The sequence below is a fragment of the Falco punctatus genome (assembly GCF_963210335.1).
Source record: "Falco punctatus genome assembly, chromosome: 3".
In the NCBI taxonomy this organism is placed as follows: Eukaryota; Metazoa; Chordata; class Aves; order Falconiformes; family Falconidae; genus Falco; species Falco punctatus.
This window is the reverse complement of record NC_137582.1, coordinates 60,801,951-60,820,569: the sequence shown is the minus strand read 5'-3', so window position 1 is coordinate 60,820,569 and position 18,619 is coordinate 60,801,951. Positions and strand designations below refer to the sequence as shown.

The 18,619-nt window shown below is 43.7% G+C and overlaps 1 protein-coding gene across 6 annotated transcripts in view; it reads right to left on the bottom strand.

Annotated features, from left to right (window-relative positions):
* MTCL1 (microtubule crosslinking factor 1) overlaps window positions 1-18,619 on the bottom strand; it is a 125,408-nt gene that overhangs the window by 47,121 nt on the left and 59,668 nt on the right. For 3 of the 6 annotated variants that reach the window (XM_080378959.1, XM_080378962.1, XM_080378963.1), the window contains exons 4-5: window positions 5,268-5,327; window positions 3,091-3,168 (exon numbers count right to left, since the gene is read on the bottom strand). In XM_080378959.1, the coding sequence (XP_080235085.1) occupies window positions 3,091-3,168; window positions 5,268-5,327 (138 nt within the window). The remainder of the gene's footprint in view (window positions 1-3,090; window positions 3,169-5,267; window positions 5,328-18,619) is intronic. The other 3 variants (XM_080378964.1, XM_080378961.1, XM_080378960.1) reach the window with 2 other exon arrangements.

The following is an 18,619-nucleotide window of genomic DNA, read 5'->3' as shown; positions in this document are numbered from 1 at the left end:
TGTGAGAAAGGAAAGAAAAATTCATTAAACTGTGTTTATATCCAAATCCATCCCATGTGAAAACCTGCATTTTTCAGGAAGCACCAGGGTATTAAATGAGACCTTGATTTTTTTTTTTTCATGTGTTGAGCATTTTAAAGCACTGCATCTCAACTCAAATGAAAACTCCAGTGTGTATTGTGCTGAAATAAGAGACAAGGTTAAGTAAATTCTAAGCCGATGAACAATTTCTTTGCATGAATCACTTTCATGAATTGTCATGGAGATGCAGGCACTTGGCCTTGTAAGAGACACATTTATCAGCATTAGCAGCATAATGGAAGGCAGGCTTTGAAAGATGATCTCTTGAGACAGCAGATTTTATCATTGTTGGTAGGCCATGTGGACATATGTGCAATTATCTATGGAAACTTCATTTCAGTCTCCGGAGCACTGTTATCTTTCACAAGCACCATTTAGTTATAATTCCTAATAATTGCAACCAAATCCAGAAGAAAACATGATGGACTTTGTTAATCCAGATCAGGCTATTAAAAAAAACCAACAAACAACATACAAAACTAATTACAGCTCAGCAATCTGAGGAAATTGTTTGATTTCTAATGTACACATCATTGCACATTGGTAGCATTGTCTTTTATGTTACCTACATTAATTTTCCCCATTCTACTTAGATATATACCAATTATGTCTTAATTTCAGCTATTAATAACTAAACAGCCACAAAAGTAATTGGTTGTATACTTCTGAAAACTCAAGTTTTCTTACTGATTCTGCTTGGTGCAGGTTGGGACTTTAAAATACTAAATAGTCAAAAAAGTTATCTGAATATAACTCAATGTTAAACTAATAACCTGATAGTGTAAAAAATAGCCACAGTTTCTGTTAATATGTGGTTTTCAGTGATAACCCAGAGTCAAATACACCTGCAATCAACTGATCAGTGGACTGACTAAAACTCTGGTCATCATGTTTCTGGCACCAGAAATGTGAGTTTCCTATGAATACAATTGAGGTGCATATAACTGATTAGAAGCAGAGCCTCTAGAAGATGGGCTTGCTTTCCTCTCTTTCATGCCCTGATATACACACACCTCTTTTTCACACATACATTTGCAAATTGCTTTTCTCTTTATAACTCGAAACTGCAAATTAAGTATCAGATTAAAACCTAGCAAAACTCCATGCAGCCTCCACTGGAGTCACTCTGAAGGTTGGTTGCTCTGGCTGGATAAGGCTGTATGATTAAAGCATCATCTTTGGTCAGGGCTGCACAATACATTACCTCTGTTTTTCCTGTCATCGAGAATCAGTTTATCCCCGCAGCTGTAGGTTTTGCTTTTAGGGTAATACAAAGATCACAGGAAAGTTACAGCCAGAGCAGTGCTGCACGTCAGAGCTCCCAGGTAGGGTGATTACTCCACTTTATCTGTTAATAGCTTGGAAATAATCACACGTGACATTTCCCTTGTTCCGTTTTTGTAATCCAGCATTCTTCCTTGTGCTTCTTCTCTGCCTTTGGCTGCAAGCGCCCAGCCATCGGTGGCATTGGCTGGCCCCTCGCACCTCCCTGGCTTCCACAGCTGGACCGATGCCCGTGGGGAAGGGCCAGCCTGCCCACACCCCTCTCCCCCCAGCAGCCAGCCCTTCCCCGGCGGTCTGGGGGCCACAGCCCGGCACCCACGGCATTTCAAACAATATAAAAGGCAGTCACCGAGTCACACTCAGGACAACACACTCAGCATTTTGAAGCTTTTGAAGGAAAGGGAAAGGCTTCAATGGGTTTGGGGTCAGGGCCCCAGTGTTTTTGCTCGGCATCACTGCACGACTCAATGCGTCTGCAGAGTTAGCGCGTTATTCTAGCAGGACAAAACTACCATTAACTTTTTACAGCAGCATTGCTTTATTGCTAGGTTTTGTCTATGGAAAAAAAAATCGCATTTGTAAGTTTTGCTTTGTGCAAGAGCTGAAACAAACGAGATTTTTGTCATTAAACAAACACAAGCCTCATACAAAACAACAGAGCTGATGGAGGTTAATCTCGCCTACTAAATATGGATTCCATCCGGAAAGATGAGAAAGCTCTAGATCTTCCCTGCTTCTCTGCCAGGGAACATGACTACTGAAAATCCCATTCCCCAGACAGCTTTTTTCCAAAGGAAAAGAATGGTCAGGAGAGATTTATCAGCCAGATCTAAGCATGCCAGAAGGGCAGGACTCCAACCTTCATGCATCTGTCCCTCTGAAACTTTGTGCACAGAAATATCAGCAATTTCTTGATCAGTTGAAACCAAGCACAAACAGGAGGAGGGCAAGACACCCACACAGGTAAGTAGAGTTTGGACATACAGGGGAAACTAAGGGAGGCCAAATCACTGAAATTAAGAATAGTTCATTATTAGTTAAATCATGAATGAAAAGAAAGGGGGAGGGGAGGGAGAAAATAGTCTTTCCATCTTTTAGGAAGAACAAGAAGCTTGAATCCCAGGGGCTGAATCTGGGCTATGGCAGTCAGGCTGTATTACACATCCAGTATGTGGATGCTTTCTGAAAAAGCGTATGTAGGGCACACCATATAGAAAGAAAAGAAGGAGCAATAGTGCAAAAATGTTCCGTCAGTCATGGTGCTCATCACGGACTTTAAGACCATTCAGGATAAATGGGAATTGGTGATTCCTGATAGTGATTATCTGCATGCAATAGCACTACAGCTTTGTGTGACACTTCAGAGGGATGTTAATGAAAAAAAAAAGATCCCTCCCTACAGAGTCTGCAGTCTAATTTAGACAAATGTAGAATGTGGAGATAAAGAAATGAAACATAAAGGGAAGAAATGAACTTAAATTCATTATGCAATGTAAATGATGTGATGAGAGTAAAGAGCTGATCAAAAATTCCCAAATATGATATTTCTTTTCTGGCAAGAAGACACAAAGATAGATAAGAGACCAACGCCACCTCCTCTACCACCACCATCGGCTCCAGGGAGTTGCCAGGCAGAAGACGGGTAAGCGGTTTTGGGGTTGCGAGTCCGGTGACAGGGCAGTACAACCAGCACCCAAGCATCTGGCTGAGTGCCAGCACTCCTACCTTGCGCTGGAGAACCACTTTTCTTTGTGTTTTGCCTGGTGCCTGGTATTTTCCAAGAAGCTCCGTTTTGCAATTCTGCTGAATAAAAACTTTTTTTCTTCAATACTGCTGGAGGCCGGTAAGCGCTACTATGAATTCTGCTTTTACACGACTTCAAGACAATCAGTTTCACAGGCATTCTTTACTCAGTGTGCCTGCAGTGGATGTGATGTTCCAGCTAATTTTAATGATGAGCTCTCAGTAAGTAAAAACACCACTCTCGCCATATGTTATATATATCTGTAAACATGCATATGCACCGAATCCAAGCTTGTGGTTGCTTCTCACTCACAAAACTCACCCCGTGTAATGGGTATCTGAGCTTATTTTAAGTATTTAGGGTGGCTGTTACTGAAGAGCAGCATTTTGAACCTCCTGTGCCGTGTCCGTACCTACCCTTCTGGGCCATGCCCCAGGACCCAGCAGCTGTTTGACCAGGTTGGGCACCTGCTGTGGTGCGCTCTAGTCTCAACCAGCTCATACCTCTGAATGGATATCTGGGGTTGGAGACAGCTCTGGTTAACACCCTAGAGTTGGGAGATAGCTAGGACATGCACTTATAGGCTGGGCCATATCAATATATTAAGATTGCTTCTCAGCCTTTCCTGCCCTAAAGATTTGCTGAAGAAAACTGAACAGCCACCTTGAACAGTGCTGTTGCAATGATTTTCATTTTCAAGCCCAAACCCTTTGCTTGCACAAGTTACAGTGTCTGTGTACAGCATAAAAGTTGTTGTTTTTTTTCCCAGGTGGTTTCTGGGGTCACTTCCCCATGTTATGAGTGGTGCAGAGCTGACCCATGGCTACTTGGTTAATTTTGTGAAGTCCTTTTTAAGGCTTTCCAAGGCAAACTATACCTGCTCTTAATGACTGGATTTAGGCAGAGGAAGCAAGCACAAGGAATCTATTGCCTCGACACTGCTCTGTATTTCCAGGAATAAAGAAAGGAAAGACAGTGCCGCCCACAAACCCCAGTGGACACAACCATGTCTTCATGTAGCTCCATCTGTAATCTACACACGTGTGGGCATATATGTATTTCATCCATGTATTTTACAGACTTGCAGAATAGTAAACTCCCTGAGCTGACTGACAACTTAAATAATTCTCTGTAGCATGCACTGCAAAAAGAAAGCCCAGTGCCCCGTTTTGAGGTCTGATTAAGCCATGCTTGTAGTGGCTCAGTGGGGATGCTCAGTTTGCTGTGTCCTGGGAAAGCAAGCTGCAGCCCTTGACCACCACGAGCCCCTGGTATGCCCACTCAGCTGCCCGCCCTACCCACTCAAGTGCAACATATTGTAATCATTTATTATAGTTATTACTACAAATCAATGGATTTTAAAACTCCATCGACGCGGAGACAACCTATAGGTCCCTGCTGCCTACACTAAGCCTGCTGAAGGGGCAGCACGGGGAGGTGCAACCTTTCTCTAAGGAAGGCATAATGTCGCTCTTGGCTCCTTTCCCAGCGAGGTGAAAAACTATCCCCATCTCTCCGGCTATAAACGGTAACCATATGGGTGCTGAGGAAAGCTTTAACTCCTACAGTCAACACAAAAAGCAGAGGAAACCAGGCAGACCACTTTCCTGAGAAGAGTCAACATATGGGTTTTCATTAAAACTAGGGTCTAAAGGGAGACTGAGTGGGTAGCTCGGGCTCTGTGCTGTATCTCAGCTTGGGGGAACACAGGTTCACGTGCTGCCTCCCTAACGCGAGAGAGAGATCAAACCCTGGGCTGTGACATGAGAGCTCACAGGGTGTCATTGCAGTGTGCCAAGTGCATTCCCTGCCAAGACGCTCATTAGCACAAAATCTTTGGCACTGTGTATAAATTTAGTTAGTCCCTAAGCTGTGATCCAATTACCTTGTGAGGCAAGGTGATTTTCTCTTCTTGTAGAAAACCTGCAGCCTGAGTCTATGGATACAAGCACAACAGAGCCTCAGAAGTTGAACCTTTTAGAGATCACACTTGTGTCCTAAATTGCTTCTACATTATCTCTGTGAGGTCTCAGTAGATTAAGGCCTAATTGCACTCTAGATAATGTGCCTGATGGTCCTATCAACATCGGTAAAAAGAAATCTTGAGGGGTTTTTCATGTGATTTTTGCTCAAAATTGCACATTTGTGAAAACCATACCTGGGTAAATGTCTTTTTTTCTTTGTGTATTTCTCTGCTGCCTCTTCTCTTCAGGGAACTCTGCAACAGAAGCAACACTGAGTTACTGATAAACTAAACACCAAGTCTGCAAGTTTGGTAGGGCTCACCACTACAAAACTAATTTAGGAGAAATCAAGAATGCTCTCCTGAGCAGCTGGGGATTTAATTTTTGATAATAATCACTAAAAAGAAAGATGATCAGGGCCTTCTCAGTGATTTTTTCAATGCACAAAATTTCCCACCAAAAAAAATAAGGAATAAGATTAGTTAAAGGTTCACAGAGGGAAAAAACCCCACCCTCTTTTCTTCTCTCGATCACCAAAATTTTTGGCAAAACTTTCTTTTTGCAGGGAGCAATGATTTATGTTTGATTAATCCAGGGCAGAAGTCCAAGAATGTTGCTCACAGTGGATGTGAAACACATTGTGGAAACCTCAAGGAAAGCAACCCCCCAGAAAAAGGGAAGGACATGCATGTTTAAGCTATGTGGCACAACCTTATTTGTTAATCTGTGCTAGCAAACATACTGAGGAGCCTGGATAAAGATCAGGTAATTCTCCAGGTATTTCTGTATCGACTTTATAAATTAGATTTGATTGGCTTTGCAAATCTTTATATCCTTTTATAAGCAAGTTTTTTAAGACATGGAAATGATGTCATCACCACTGCTTGGTTTTCAGAAACGTCTCAGCACACAAATGGAAAAGCACAGTTTTCTTGAGAAGTGGGAGGTGGAGCACCGTCAGGATGTTACCAGTGTTTGCACTGATTTGTGTGTCAGGACCAAGTTCAAACTGGTGTGAGACAGGTCTATTTAGAAAAGGCATAAATTTGACTTTTGCAGATTGAAGTATCAGAGGGGAATGACAGATATCAGGGAAAAATAGTGGGAAGCTAGAAACTGTGGAGTCATTCCAGTCGAAAGCTGGCTTGCTTTTTGCCCGGGGCTGGAAGGCTGATACTCAGCAATCACCCTGACATGGCCTCTTTTATTTACTATTTCTGTTTATATTTGCTTTGTGGGGGACAATTTCCAGCTGAGACAAAGCCCGGGCTGTCATGGGTTTGCCCACAGCGTGCCTCCCTTCTGGGCCATGCAATAGAGCAGTGTGCCCACACCAGCACCGGCTCCCACGTCTGACGGGTTAAATCCTGGTCTCTGTAGCCCACAGTAACACAGAGCTGCAAAAAACATGAGCCCAGCGAAGAAAGGAAAGGAGAGGCATCCTGTTAATTAGCTAAGTCCAGTTACGTGCCCAGCCTTCAGCTGGCAGAAAACACCACACAAGCTCGGGCACAGGCGCACACCCCCCATGCAAATCCTAACCAAAAGCTTTCCGTGGCTTTGTGGTTTCTTACTGTAAAGCTATGCAGCTACTGCAAATTGTAATTATTACATGGGAAGACAAATCTCTCCTTCTGCTCTTTGTTATACCCAGTTAAGTAGTTAAAACCCATTCATACGCGGCACCATATGCCCAAAACATACTACAGTTTATTTTTGCTAATCTGCTCTCTACTTTAATCCAGTGATTTCCTATAGCTAATGAAGCTGAGTAAGAGAAATGTTTTTTTTCTGGATACTGAAACAGTTTAATGAAAAAAGGCTTTAAACACTACAAACATCATATGAAAACCTGTTACACAAGCTTAGCCAGGATAAGCAGTTACTGCTTGCTCTTGTTTCTTTTAAATGCAGTGCTATTCTGGAAGCAGATCTATAACTGAAAGCAGTCGCCAGTCAGCAGCATTATGCCCTGGTGTGCAAGATGGGTCACTATGGTTGAAGAGATAGGGGCATAGCCCTAGCCCTCACACTCACTGCTTTTCCGTGTGTTTCAAGCAAGAGTAGCTCGTCTGGTTACTGCATTTAATTTGTAAACCCTCAGAGTCAGGGATAAGGCCACTAATTTTTGTGGAGGCCTCAATGCACAATTGTAGCACACAGCTACCAGCCATGCTAGAAATGCAAAATGTTGTGTCAAATCCTAAAAATCTCTTGATCTTACTTACAGGCAAAAGTTTACACTTAGACACATCCAGCTTGATAAGCTAGGGGATATAAACATGTGCTATGGTGTGCACGAGAAAGTAATAAAGCCTTTGCTCTGTTGTACAGGATCACACTTGGAAAACAAGGGGAAGGGAATTAAAATCTAAGTAGGAGACATGGATCACAGTCTGAGAAACACACAGGTAGTGATCTGGCTTTGCAAGCTGTAAGCTCCACTCTTCACTGAAAAAATGGATTTCACAGATCCAATTTGTAACACATTGCCCTAGATGGGGCCTCGTTTTAAGCATTTTCACACTGTCCTGTTTGGATTTGCATAAGAACAACCTTCCGATCAGTGCTCGGCTGGGAGATTGCTTTGTATTTCCATAAGGCAGAGAATGCCTTCTGTCCTGGGTGTAAGAAAAAGGATGGGATATTTGCCTCTGGGGGCTATCACTGGATTACAGGAAGAAACCTCCCTTCCTTGTGTCCATAGAGGACCAGAAACACAGGCATGGCAACACAGGACTGCCTGGCCAAACCCCCTATATGAGAGCAAGGAAAGATCTCCATCTCACCACTGTGGGACCAGGGAAACACCACCCAGTATAGCTGATACTTCAGTTGGAGTAAGGGCAGAGGTGCCGCTGCAAAAAGAAGTAGGTAGAACATGCTACAAGCTTGAATGATTTAAAATGTAAAATGGTGCAATAAAGGAGCATTTCTCTTTGATGTACAGGAGATATGCGTTAGAAGCTGATACGAATTAAGGCTGGAAGGAACTTTTCTATACTAATTTTATACTCAAGAGACCAATCAGGATTGGCAGTCTACCAAAAAGTTTTTCAATGGTGGTTAAACAAGATTTTATTAGTCTTTTGGTTAACATAGTCTCTTAGGAAAGAGGTTACTCGCTAGACATTTTCTACTTTTACAGTTTCACTGCAGCGTGTCACTTGTACCTCTTAGCTACCAAGGATAGCTAATATAAGGTGGTAATAAATTGCCTGGTGTTTTAAAAGTTAAGCTTCCCAAAAGATTACTGGATGTAGTGACCACAGTTTTTAACAGCAGGAAAAGACACAATTTTCACTTTACCTAGGAGCCTTGCAGGTACAGGAAGAGATAATTTATGCCTTTCAGTGAATTATGTTTTTAACTGGTCCAAGAACAGCCCTGCAAAGCGAGCAGTGAGAGCGAGACTGCCCACATGGGTAAGAGCAAGCAGCAGTCCGTGCACTGGAATTAGAGGTTGGGCAAGACATGGAAATAAAGTTTGAGTTAAGTGCAATCATACGTGTAAACACATGATATGCCTCAGGTTTTCATACTATGGCAGGTGCTGAGTAGGATGAGCACAGAGCTGAGAACAGGCAGGTGGCAGAAAAGAAGGACTTGGAAAATAAGAAGAGAGAACGAAAAGTCCCTAAGAGCTGCCAGCCTGTCACTTTATTCACTGCTCTTAAGAGAAGCAAGACATTTTGGGTGCAGTCTGGCATCTGCAGGCAGTGTGGGCTTGCTATCATATGCACAACAAACAGAACCTGCAAAACCAAGTAGTCAGCCATTGAACTGACAACGTCTGCAACTTAAAAACAGAGAGGCTGGCTTGGAAAGTCCAGCCCTGAAGGCAGTATCTATCACTCTGATGTGTTAGGAATTATGCACGAGCATCACTGGGGCTTATGAGCTGTATAAATAATGTTCCGTGCGCAATGATGGCTTGCTACAGATTGCTTTGAAATGGATAATTACAATTTTCATTTGCATTCATTAGAAAATACTGCCTGTGAGAGATCTGACAGTACTTTACAAAACAATAATAATGCACAAGTGACCAAATCCACTTGCTCTAAATGCAGTAGGTGAAGAAGGCTGCTTTCAGATTACTGGTATCTGCAAGGCTAACAGCTTCACAGTTACACATTGGCATTTCATAACAGCTCATTTCTTACTAGCTGTTGAGCCCCGTCATGTTCAAGAATGAACAAAACATCCATAGAGACTTGATCTCTGCCCCACAGGACGTGACTCATTGAGGGATCTCGTCAATGGACCAACTCTCTCATAGCAGTTACTCTCCACAAAACACCAGTGATTTAAATTAAGGTAATTCTGCTTGGCATGAAAGTGAATCAGAAGAAAACCAGATACACTTGTAACAGATGGTCAGAAGGTGGATTTATCCCCAAGTGATGTAAAGCAGTGTTCATTAACTGCATCGCTAATCACTGCTCAGGAACACCTCACTGCAAGTGTTATCGAGGCGCTGTGCAGGACCGCATGGGAAGATTATGGCAGAGGATGAAAAAAGCAAGGGATCTCTGTGGTCCTTCTCTAGCACACACCCCCACCTCCACACAAATCCAGCTCCACTGGCCACTGCAGGCAGTTTTCCTCTCAACTTTTTGCAGCTTGCCAGAGCCTGGCATTGAGGGGGTGCATGATTCTTCTCCATCTCACTGCTTCAGAGCTACCCCTGCTTGCCCAGTCTGGTAGATAAAGAAAAAGCCCTTTGTGCAGAGCTCTGTCACTCTCAAATCACTGATGAATAAACTCTTCTAACAAATGCAGCACTGAAAGAACGTGACCAGGACCTGTTTCTTTAAGAGGGGCAGATTTTAGCTATCACACTGCAGCTTTCTGAAATCTCCTTCCTGGTCCTGTTACTTGCCCATATGGTGAAAAGCAAGCATTTCCCATTTCTGCACCAGCTCCCTTTTTTTTCAAATGGTAGGACAGGGTGGCTTTCCATTCCTTCTTAAGGCCTGAAGTTTCTCTCAGTCCCAAGCATCCAGCTGAAGTTTTGCTTTGCTGCCATCCCATGCTTCTGTATTACAACAGCTGTGCAGTGAAAGTACGGTGGCAGCTTTTTCCTTGTGGACTTTCATACCTGTCTACAGGATAGTTAATGGAACTGGAAAATACAATGAAATTCTAATTGCTTTTCAATTGCTGTAAGCCCTTGAAAAAGATATCTCACCAAGCCCTGATAAAGCTGGGTTTGACGCAAGTGATCTATATCGGCGTTCATTCCCATGTGCATTTCATTTACTAGAAACCTCTAAATACTGCGATATTCATCATTCACATGACCTAGCAAAGCAAGCCATGTCTGAAATATCATAAGCATTACAGTTCAGGATAAAAGCCATCCCTTGAGTAAAAAAGCAGCGAAGCACACTAGCTTTCAGCACCAGCTTAAATTTCCCTAACGCTGCATTACTGTATTGTGGTACACTTATGAATAGGGGCTTTGAAGGAGCCTCTTTCTTTTGCCTCTTACTACTAACACATGGCACCGGCTGTCTCTTGTGGCTTCCCGGCACCCTTCGTGTGTGGACTGATACTGTTGTGATATTAACGGGCTTGGTGTTTACAAATAATTTGGTGTGACAGGTCTGGGAGCGTGCTGTGGAGAGGGAAGCAGCAGGGCTGCACCCACTGTCTGAAGCCCTGGCGAGTTAGATGGCAGCTCCCAGGTGGACAGGAGACAGCTGGGCCAGCTCCACATCCAGCTCCCAACGCACCACTCCATTTAATATTTGGTCAGTGGAGGCTGACAAGGGGACCTGAAGCCAGTACAATCATTCTTATTAACATGATAATTACTTAATAATTATAGTAACAGTTGGTAAAAATTATAGCCTAATGATGTAATAGATGTTACTAATATAATAAATAAAATCCTGCAACAGACAGTTGAGATCCTAAGCTCTAACAGGTGGACCACTGTCTTATGCAGCGCTTCTGCCCAATAATAACTTCTTAAATTCATTAAGATGTATTTTAAAAATCCCTACCTGTCCCATTTCGTTAAGACATGAAATATCCAAATAACATCACGTGTCACAACATATAAAGAAAATTTGGGGGTCCTATTTCGGGTCAAGAAAACTGTGAAGAAGCCAGGTGGATTGTTGGAGACAGCACTGCTTCTCCCCCTCCTGCTACACCACTGCTGCGATGCCCATGTGCTGGGAGCAAACAAGTCCCTCTGAGCCTTGTCACCCCTCTGCCTGCACATCTATTAGATGTGAGTTCCACACGCTGTGCCTGTCCCTTAACTCCCACATCACAGGCAGATGCGCTGGCCCTCTGCTGCTGCACCACCTCGCTTCCAGCCCTGCACCCCTGAAGGGACCTGGAGCCGCATGTCCCTCAGTCCTGCCAGGCAGCAGCAGCAGCACTGACTGGCAGCAAAGGGCTTCCTGCCAGGCGTCCATGTCCATCTCCCACCATATTAGACCTGTAATGCCCACAGCAACATGTGCTAGCTGGCACTGCCTGCCCTCCTCGTCCGTGCAGGAGGCAGGAGCGGCACCCCACATTCCCCTGCATCAGCTGAGCCACTGTCACCGAGCTCCAGCCTGCTCCCGGTCCTTGCAAACAGCCCGTGAGCCATGTCAGCTTGCACCCCTTTCCAAAAGAGCTTGTCCAAAGGCCAGGCCTAATCCAAGCGGTATGTGCTGTGCTGACACCGCCTGATCCCTGTAATTACCTCATTAGTGTTATATCGTAGCAAACAGCCCGTGAAGAATGTACAGGGCACTATATACACACAGAAACAGACCTCTCTTGAAACGGCTTGCCAACAGGAATGCTACTTGTCCTCGGCCACAAAACCCCATGCAATGATGCCCACCTGGTACCTGTAGCCCTGGCCACGCTTCAGCACGCCGGGAGAGGAACGGTGTCCCCTGCCAGGAGGCAGGCGCCCAGCCCCACGTCCAGCTGTGCTGGCTGAGGCTCTTCTCAGCCTCTCTGGACAAAACAGGGGCTGCAAAACTCCTGGAGGAGACTAAACTACTTGTATGACATTTTTAAGTCTCTGATGTACCTGCCCTGCCCTCCACCAGCCACATCACACCGCTCAGCATTGCCCACATTGCCCACCACTACATGCAGTTTTCATGCTCTGCCTGAAAACAGAGGTGACCTGCCCTCCCCTCCTCTTCTGCCTGAAAAAACGCTTTTAAGACCCAAATCTTTTCTGAGGGACTGCAGCAAATGCAGTGCTGTCATCTCACAGGCCTTTCAGCTGTGAGCTGCTGGCAAGCAGCCGGCTGGGGCTGGCTTTATGGGGTTGGACTGCAGGCCAGGTGATGCTCAGAGAGGGGATTAGGAGTTTCCATTCCCGAAGGACAACAATTTGAGGGCATTTACTGCTGATCAAAGCCTGGCATTTCCTGTAGCACAGGCAATCTATTACAGGCATAAATTTTTATTTTTCTTTTCTTTTCCTTTTTTTTCTCCCCAGAACACTAAGAAGGCAGTATATGGCCAGAGATAGATACCTGCTTTCCAATGGCACAGATAGAGCCCGCTCATTCTCTGCCACCAAGAGCATTTAGAAAGCAATGCTAAATAGCTGGGGGTCCCAGTATCAGGACAGTCTTCAGCACACCCGAGAAAAAAAGCGGAGAGTTTGACAGTAATGGAACGAAGCAGACTCAGACGTGATTTGGACGGTGCTGCTGAAGGAGAGAAGGCGAGCTGAGCAAAGCCCCAAGATCATACTGTGTCAGGAGGTTACTGCTGCAATTTATGGCACTGGTAGAGGGAGAAAACATGCAGCTCTGCAATCTCTGTAGTGTTTGAGGTATAGGTGTAAAGATCAAACCTCATAGAATGTGTATATAAAAAAATACTTTTGGAAGCCTTTTTGCAGAGAAAGATATTCAGAGCTGTGCAACATCTGTTGCACACTAATAGATCAACAGTCACAGAATTGTTTTTTGCATCGGGGATGGAAAGAAAAATTTTCCTTGAGCAGCCAACTGAAAGTACAAGCATATTCAATGTCCCCTGGATTAGAGCAACTTGCTGTTTCTATAAAGTATTAAATTAAATTCTAAATAAGCAGAGAGATTAAAGGCCAACTGCAATGATCCCCAACAAACATGTCCCAGATAGCCTTTGTAATCTGTGGTTGCCTGTCTACTATTTCACAATTTTAAGGACACTGCACTCTGAAAAAGGGGTTTATAAAAATAGAGCAAAAAGACAGCAAATTCACATTTCGGTAGCTGGTGACATTTTTGAACCTCAGATAGCTTCTACCTGTAACACACTTTCCTATATGTCATTCAACGCACACAACCATTTTCCAACAGGTGATGGGTCACCCCAAGACATCCATATTCAGCAAGCCATAAGAGTCACAGTTCAAGAACAAATAAAGTTAGTTCTGCTACAGTGAACAAGGCCATCAATTATAGGAATGAAATTCAAGCAAGAGTGTAGCACTTGTTATTAAGAAAGAGTGAAGCCCGGGCCAGAGCAGGCATAGGTGACGCGAGGGGGACAGAGTGCCTGCGAACACGCCAGCCGGCTGGTGAGCTGTAGCACACGATGCTCCAGGAGCAGCAGTGTGACATCCACCTGCTCTCCCAACACATTCTGCAGGACAAGAGTTCTCCCTCATGGGAGAGAAGTGCTAGGCTACCTATGAGCCCAGTTGCAGCTGGAAATGGCCAGGAGGGAAAGAAATTGTTAGGAGAGAGTATAATTCCAAAAGCCGCAGTTCCTTAGTAAAACCAGTCTATAAAGATGTGTCAGCAGCAACCCTGTAAATACCAAATGAAAAATTCTACATGATGGATATAACCTCCCAAAGATGTGCTTGGAAAGGAGTATGACAACCACAAGTCGGAACACAGTGCTTTCAACACTAAAATTAAAAATGCACAGAAAAATTATAAAGGCGTCACAGATGTTAACAGCAAAATACTCTGGTGTGAAGCATATTTCTGAGGAGACGCTGGTCTAGGTGGGTATTTGGGTTATCCTTAACCATTTTGCCTCTCCTGGAGCCGGGCTGTGACTGCATGGGAGCACATTCCCATTGCTTGTGGGGAGCTGGGGTGAGTCTTTAAGCGTGCAGGGGCAGTGCCCCTCTGCGCTACCGCTGCTTTGGAGCCTAAACAAGCTGCCTCAGCTCCTTGCTGGGATTCGTAGTCCTTGCCTCTGGATACAGAGGGGTGCTCTGACCCTGAGGATGAAAGCACAAAATGAAAGGCATACTGGGCATTACTGGGTCTTCTCTAGGAACCTCTAGGAGCAGTTCCTAGAGAGACAGGTGAAAGCATGGGATGCAATAATGCTTCTTGGTCTGCTCTGTAGCTCCTAGGAAGGACAGATGGCTTTCCCATCCCTCGGTGCAGTAGTAGCCGACTGCCCTGAGCCTCCCCACTGCAGTGCCTCAGCGCTTCAGGGTACTGGTTTCTGGGGAGGTGACAGCACTCAGCACTTGCCCAAAGGAGGAATTCACAGCTTCAAATTTGTTGGCATTCATCCCTTTCTAAAAGCACACTATTTGGGGCCTAACTGCTGCACTAGACTTGTAGCTAGACTTGCTATGAAGTACAATGTTCTATCTGTTTTTCCAAAACAGAAGTAAGAGGATGACCTCTTTACATTCTCTTAAACCAGAAGAAGGTTTAGTTTCCAGACCATTCAAGTAGCAATAACCCAAGGCAAAAAATCATTGATTTTAGGATACATGACTAAGGGACTTGGATCGTCACTCCTTACTTTAAGCTGTTATGTGAGTGAAACATTACAAAAATGGATTAGGTCATTTTTGCTCGGACATGTGCTCTTTTTCCTCATTGTATATTATTCCTGCATTTTTGTTTAGTCTAATCCATAATTTCCAACTTTCATCACTCTTCTTGACAATTTAGTGTATGTTTTAAGTAGTCCTGTTAGGAAGGGATCTCTCACCTCTGAAAAGTTGTCCCACTGTCCTTCTCTCTGCCTCTTTTGCTAATACCTAACCAAGCACAAGTGGCTTAAAATGGCAATATGGATGAACATTTAAAAAAAAAAATAATCAGTATGCCAAATAACACCCTGATGCTTCCATTCCCCTGTGTGGGGTGAGCTGCCGGCACAGAGCCCGGGCTGGTTATCAGGAGTTTCTTCTGCATAAGAAACCTTGTACCCTCCAGAAACTGCAGAACCTACCTGAGCAGTGTAGGAAATGTCACAGCAGCCACGATCAGCCCTGAGCCAAGGCAGCCAGGAGGAAAGGACTGTGTCTGCACTGCATTAGGCTGCTTGGGAAACTTCTACCACTTCCTAACTTTCCCAGTACTGAATTTGTAACCCTAGAGATGTTGTACACAGTATTTTAATTATGATAACCATTATGATAACAAATGAAGACAGACAGCACTTGGTTTTGATGCCTTTCTCTCAAAGGCTATAATTTTCTTTGTACTTTTATGTACTTGCTGTGAAATGCATGTTTTGCTGAGAATATATACGGTTCATCAATGAAGTGGTAAAATCCCACTCCAGCTATCTGGATTGCACATCCAATCCCAAACACAGAATTAAATTCAAAAAAGGTGAGCAGCACTATCAATTTTATAAGTCCCTGAAAGCCGATGGCAGGCAGTGTGTCCTTGGTTGTAGCTATACACCAAGCCACATAAATTACAGAGAAAAGTTTACTGATCCAATTTGCACAGGTGTCTGAAGATGATTCAAGAATCAGCTTCTGAAAAATAACTTTTAGACAGTAACTCCAAAGTCCTTCTATTCTCTGGGTGCTTCCCATGCTGAAGTACATCAGAGCAGGAACGTCTTCACGTGCTTTGTATTTGATTTGCCTACTCCAAAGATCCTCTTCATATGTGGAAAGCTTTGCAAAGCACTGAGGAAGAGCAAAGCAACAATGGCATGCTCCTGCTGAGGACTGCGAGCTGGGAAAAAATATCAGGGGAAGTATCTTTTTATTATACTTTTTGATGAAAAAGGAGGCACTTTTTTAACTACAAATCAGCATATGAAGTACAGGGATTTAACCATGTATAAATGGCTACATACCAGATACCACCGTGGAATATAATTCTGTGGCAAAACCACACCAATCTCCACTTTTTAATAATATTTTCAAAAAATCTCACATTTTCATTAACTTCACTGAAGCTTGGACTAAGGCCTCAGGCAGTGTAATGCTCTTGTCTTCTCTGAAACAGAAGTTTGTAGGAGACTGGACAGCATACAGGGGCTGCTGCAGAGAGGTATCTCACGGTCACTAATCCATGACTGCGGTTGTTCTGTTGTGATTAAAAGTAAGGCAGCAGGGATGCCTGATGAAAAGAGGTGATCAGGTCACATCCTGAAGCCATACTAAGTCTGACAGGCAAGAATACAAATCTAGGATTATTTTGTGAAACCTGAAGAAACAGCAAGTACAGATTTTTTAATGGACTTGAAAAATCCTCACCTTTTCTCTGACTAGCAACAAAACAAGAAGGGCAAAGCAAAAGGAAAAACCTCAAACCATCTAGCTAAATTTTCTTTCTCTACCACTGGTCAAGACAAGGGCTCCCAAAAAGCTGTTACTCTCTTGGCAATAACAAAATGGAAATGTCTGAGCTGCATCAATGGGTGAGCTTTTGACCTGAAATACAGCAACTAAGAGCAGAATAGGCTTTATCTCAGCCTTGGTGCAGAAGATTAATGACTATGAATAATATGTATGCATTAGAGTGAATAATGACAGTCCAGTGGAAGGACTGCCAGAGACCCACAATTTTTTTAGATCATCATTTCTCAGATGATAGAAACTATTACAATGAGGAAATCCATGCACTTTTCATTTTTCTAATTAAAACATGAAAACTTTTTCTCTCTACCACTTAATTAATTGCTCGCTCTTTCTTTCTGCATTCTCAGCCACCTGGAAAAAGCAGCTCCTCACAGGTAAGCTGTTTCTTAGCTGAGGGCCCCCCCTCCCACCCTCCCTCTGAGGGTACTGCAGTGTCAGTGCTTAAAGTAAGGACACAACTAGCTGCTTTAAGGATTCCCACATCAAAAGAATCACATAATTTGAATTCCCAGTGGTCCTAAAGCAGTCATGTTGCAGTCACTGCCTGGGCGCATGCTCTGCCCACTGACTGATAAAGAAGGGGAATGAAACTGCTTAGGGGACTAATCTTCCAGTGCGGCTGCTGATTAGCAGCAAAAATTTCATGTGATCACAGTTTTTATGGAGGATATTGATAAAATACGCATTTCTATTCTGTTCTTAAAAATATCAGTGTGGGTTGTTTGGTTGTTGGCTTTTTTCCTTGTTTAGGAAACCTTAAGTCCCCAGACCCTTTTGGCAGCTATTTTCTAAGATACTAGCAGTCTTGACACATAAAATACTGGGAGATAGAACCTAATAAAACCACAGGTAGTTAGCTGCTGGTCTCAACCAAGACATCACTTCCAACCCTTGCTTTTCCTTTTCTCCCTGCCCTACCTTGCCAGGCTCCCAGGAGCCCTGAAGGGAGCTCTAAGGCAGGCTCTCGATCAACTGAAATGGAGAAGCACCCACTTTTTCTCCCAATGAATCTCTAAACTGTGGCAAACCCCAGGCCCCCCTCTCCAGACACTGATTCTCCCGAACCTTTTACAGTGTCTTGCCTCTAAATGCAAAGCAGGAGGTGCAGTGCCCTTGCCCTCACAACTGAAAGAGCCTCACATGTATATTAAGGCTTTTATTTTTTTGAAAGCCTTGTGGTGTGCATTTGGCACAAGTTATTACACACAGTGCATGATGGGGAGGTCGTACCCCACGTATTGGGATGGGCGAGTGAGGAGTGAAAGCCCTCAGAGATGCACACCGTCTCTTTGAAAAAGACCTGACCCCCCACCTGTCAAAAAAAAAAAAAAAAACCCAAACAAAAAAACAAACCAAAGAAAGAAGAAAAAGAAAAAAGCGACAAAAAAAAAATCAGGCAAAAGTTTTCAGTGTACACAAAGAGCTTGAAAAGTATTGACTGTTCAACACTTTTGTATCTGCAAATTCATTAAGGGGACATGAAGTTGTAAAAACAAAGAAAAAAGGAGCTCATTGAAACTTAGAAACCTTCACCTCATGTTTACACGTGCTCTTTCTCACACATATGCACATACATATGAGCACGTTGCACCTTTCCATACTATTCCAACACCCAGCATCATTGCAGCCTGGCACGCAGCGCTGTCCCTCTGCTGCACACACACACTTCCCCATGCTACTTGGCTCACCAGTGTCAAAGCCAGAAAAGCTCTTCCTGGCCACCCTGAATGCCCTGAACAACATCCAATTTCCTAACCCAGCTTTGTTATTTTCTCTTTATTTTGCGTATAACTGAAGTATGAATTTCCAACATGTTTTCATTTACACGGGAAAACTGGAAAAAGCTGTTTGTGCCTCAGAAGGAGGCAAACTTTAAGCAAAAGTAGATTTAGAGTTAAACAAAATAAAACTCTAATTGAGATATTTTTTAATGATTTGGAACCAAAACTCACTTGGGTGAGTCCTCTTCAGACTTTGCCTATTCATTTC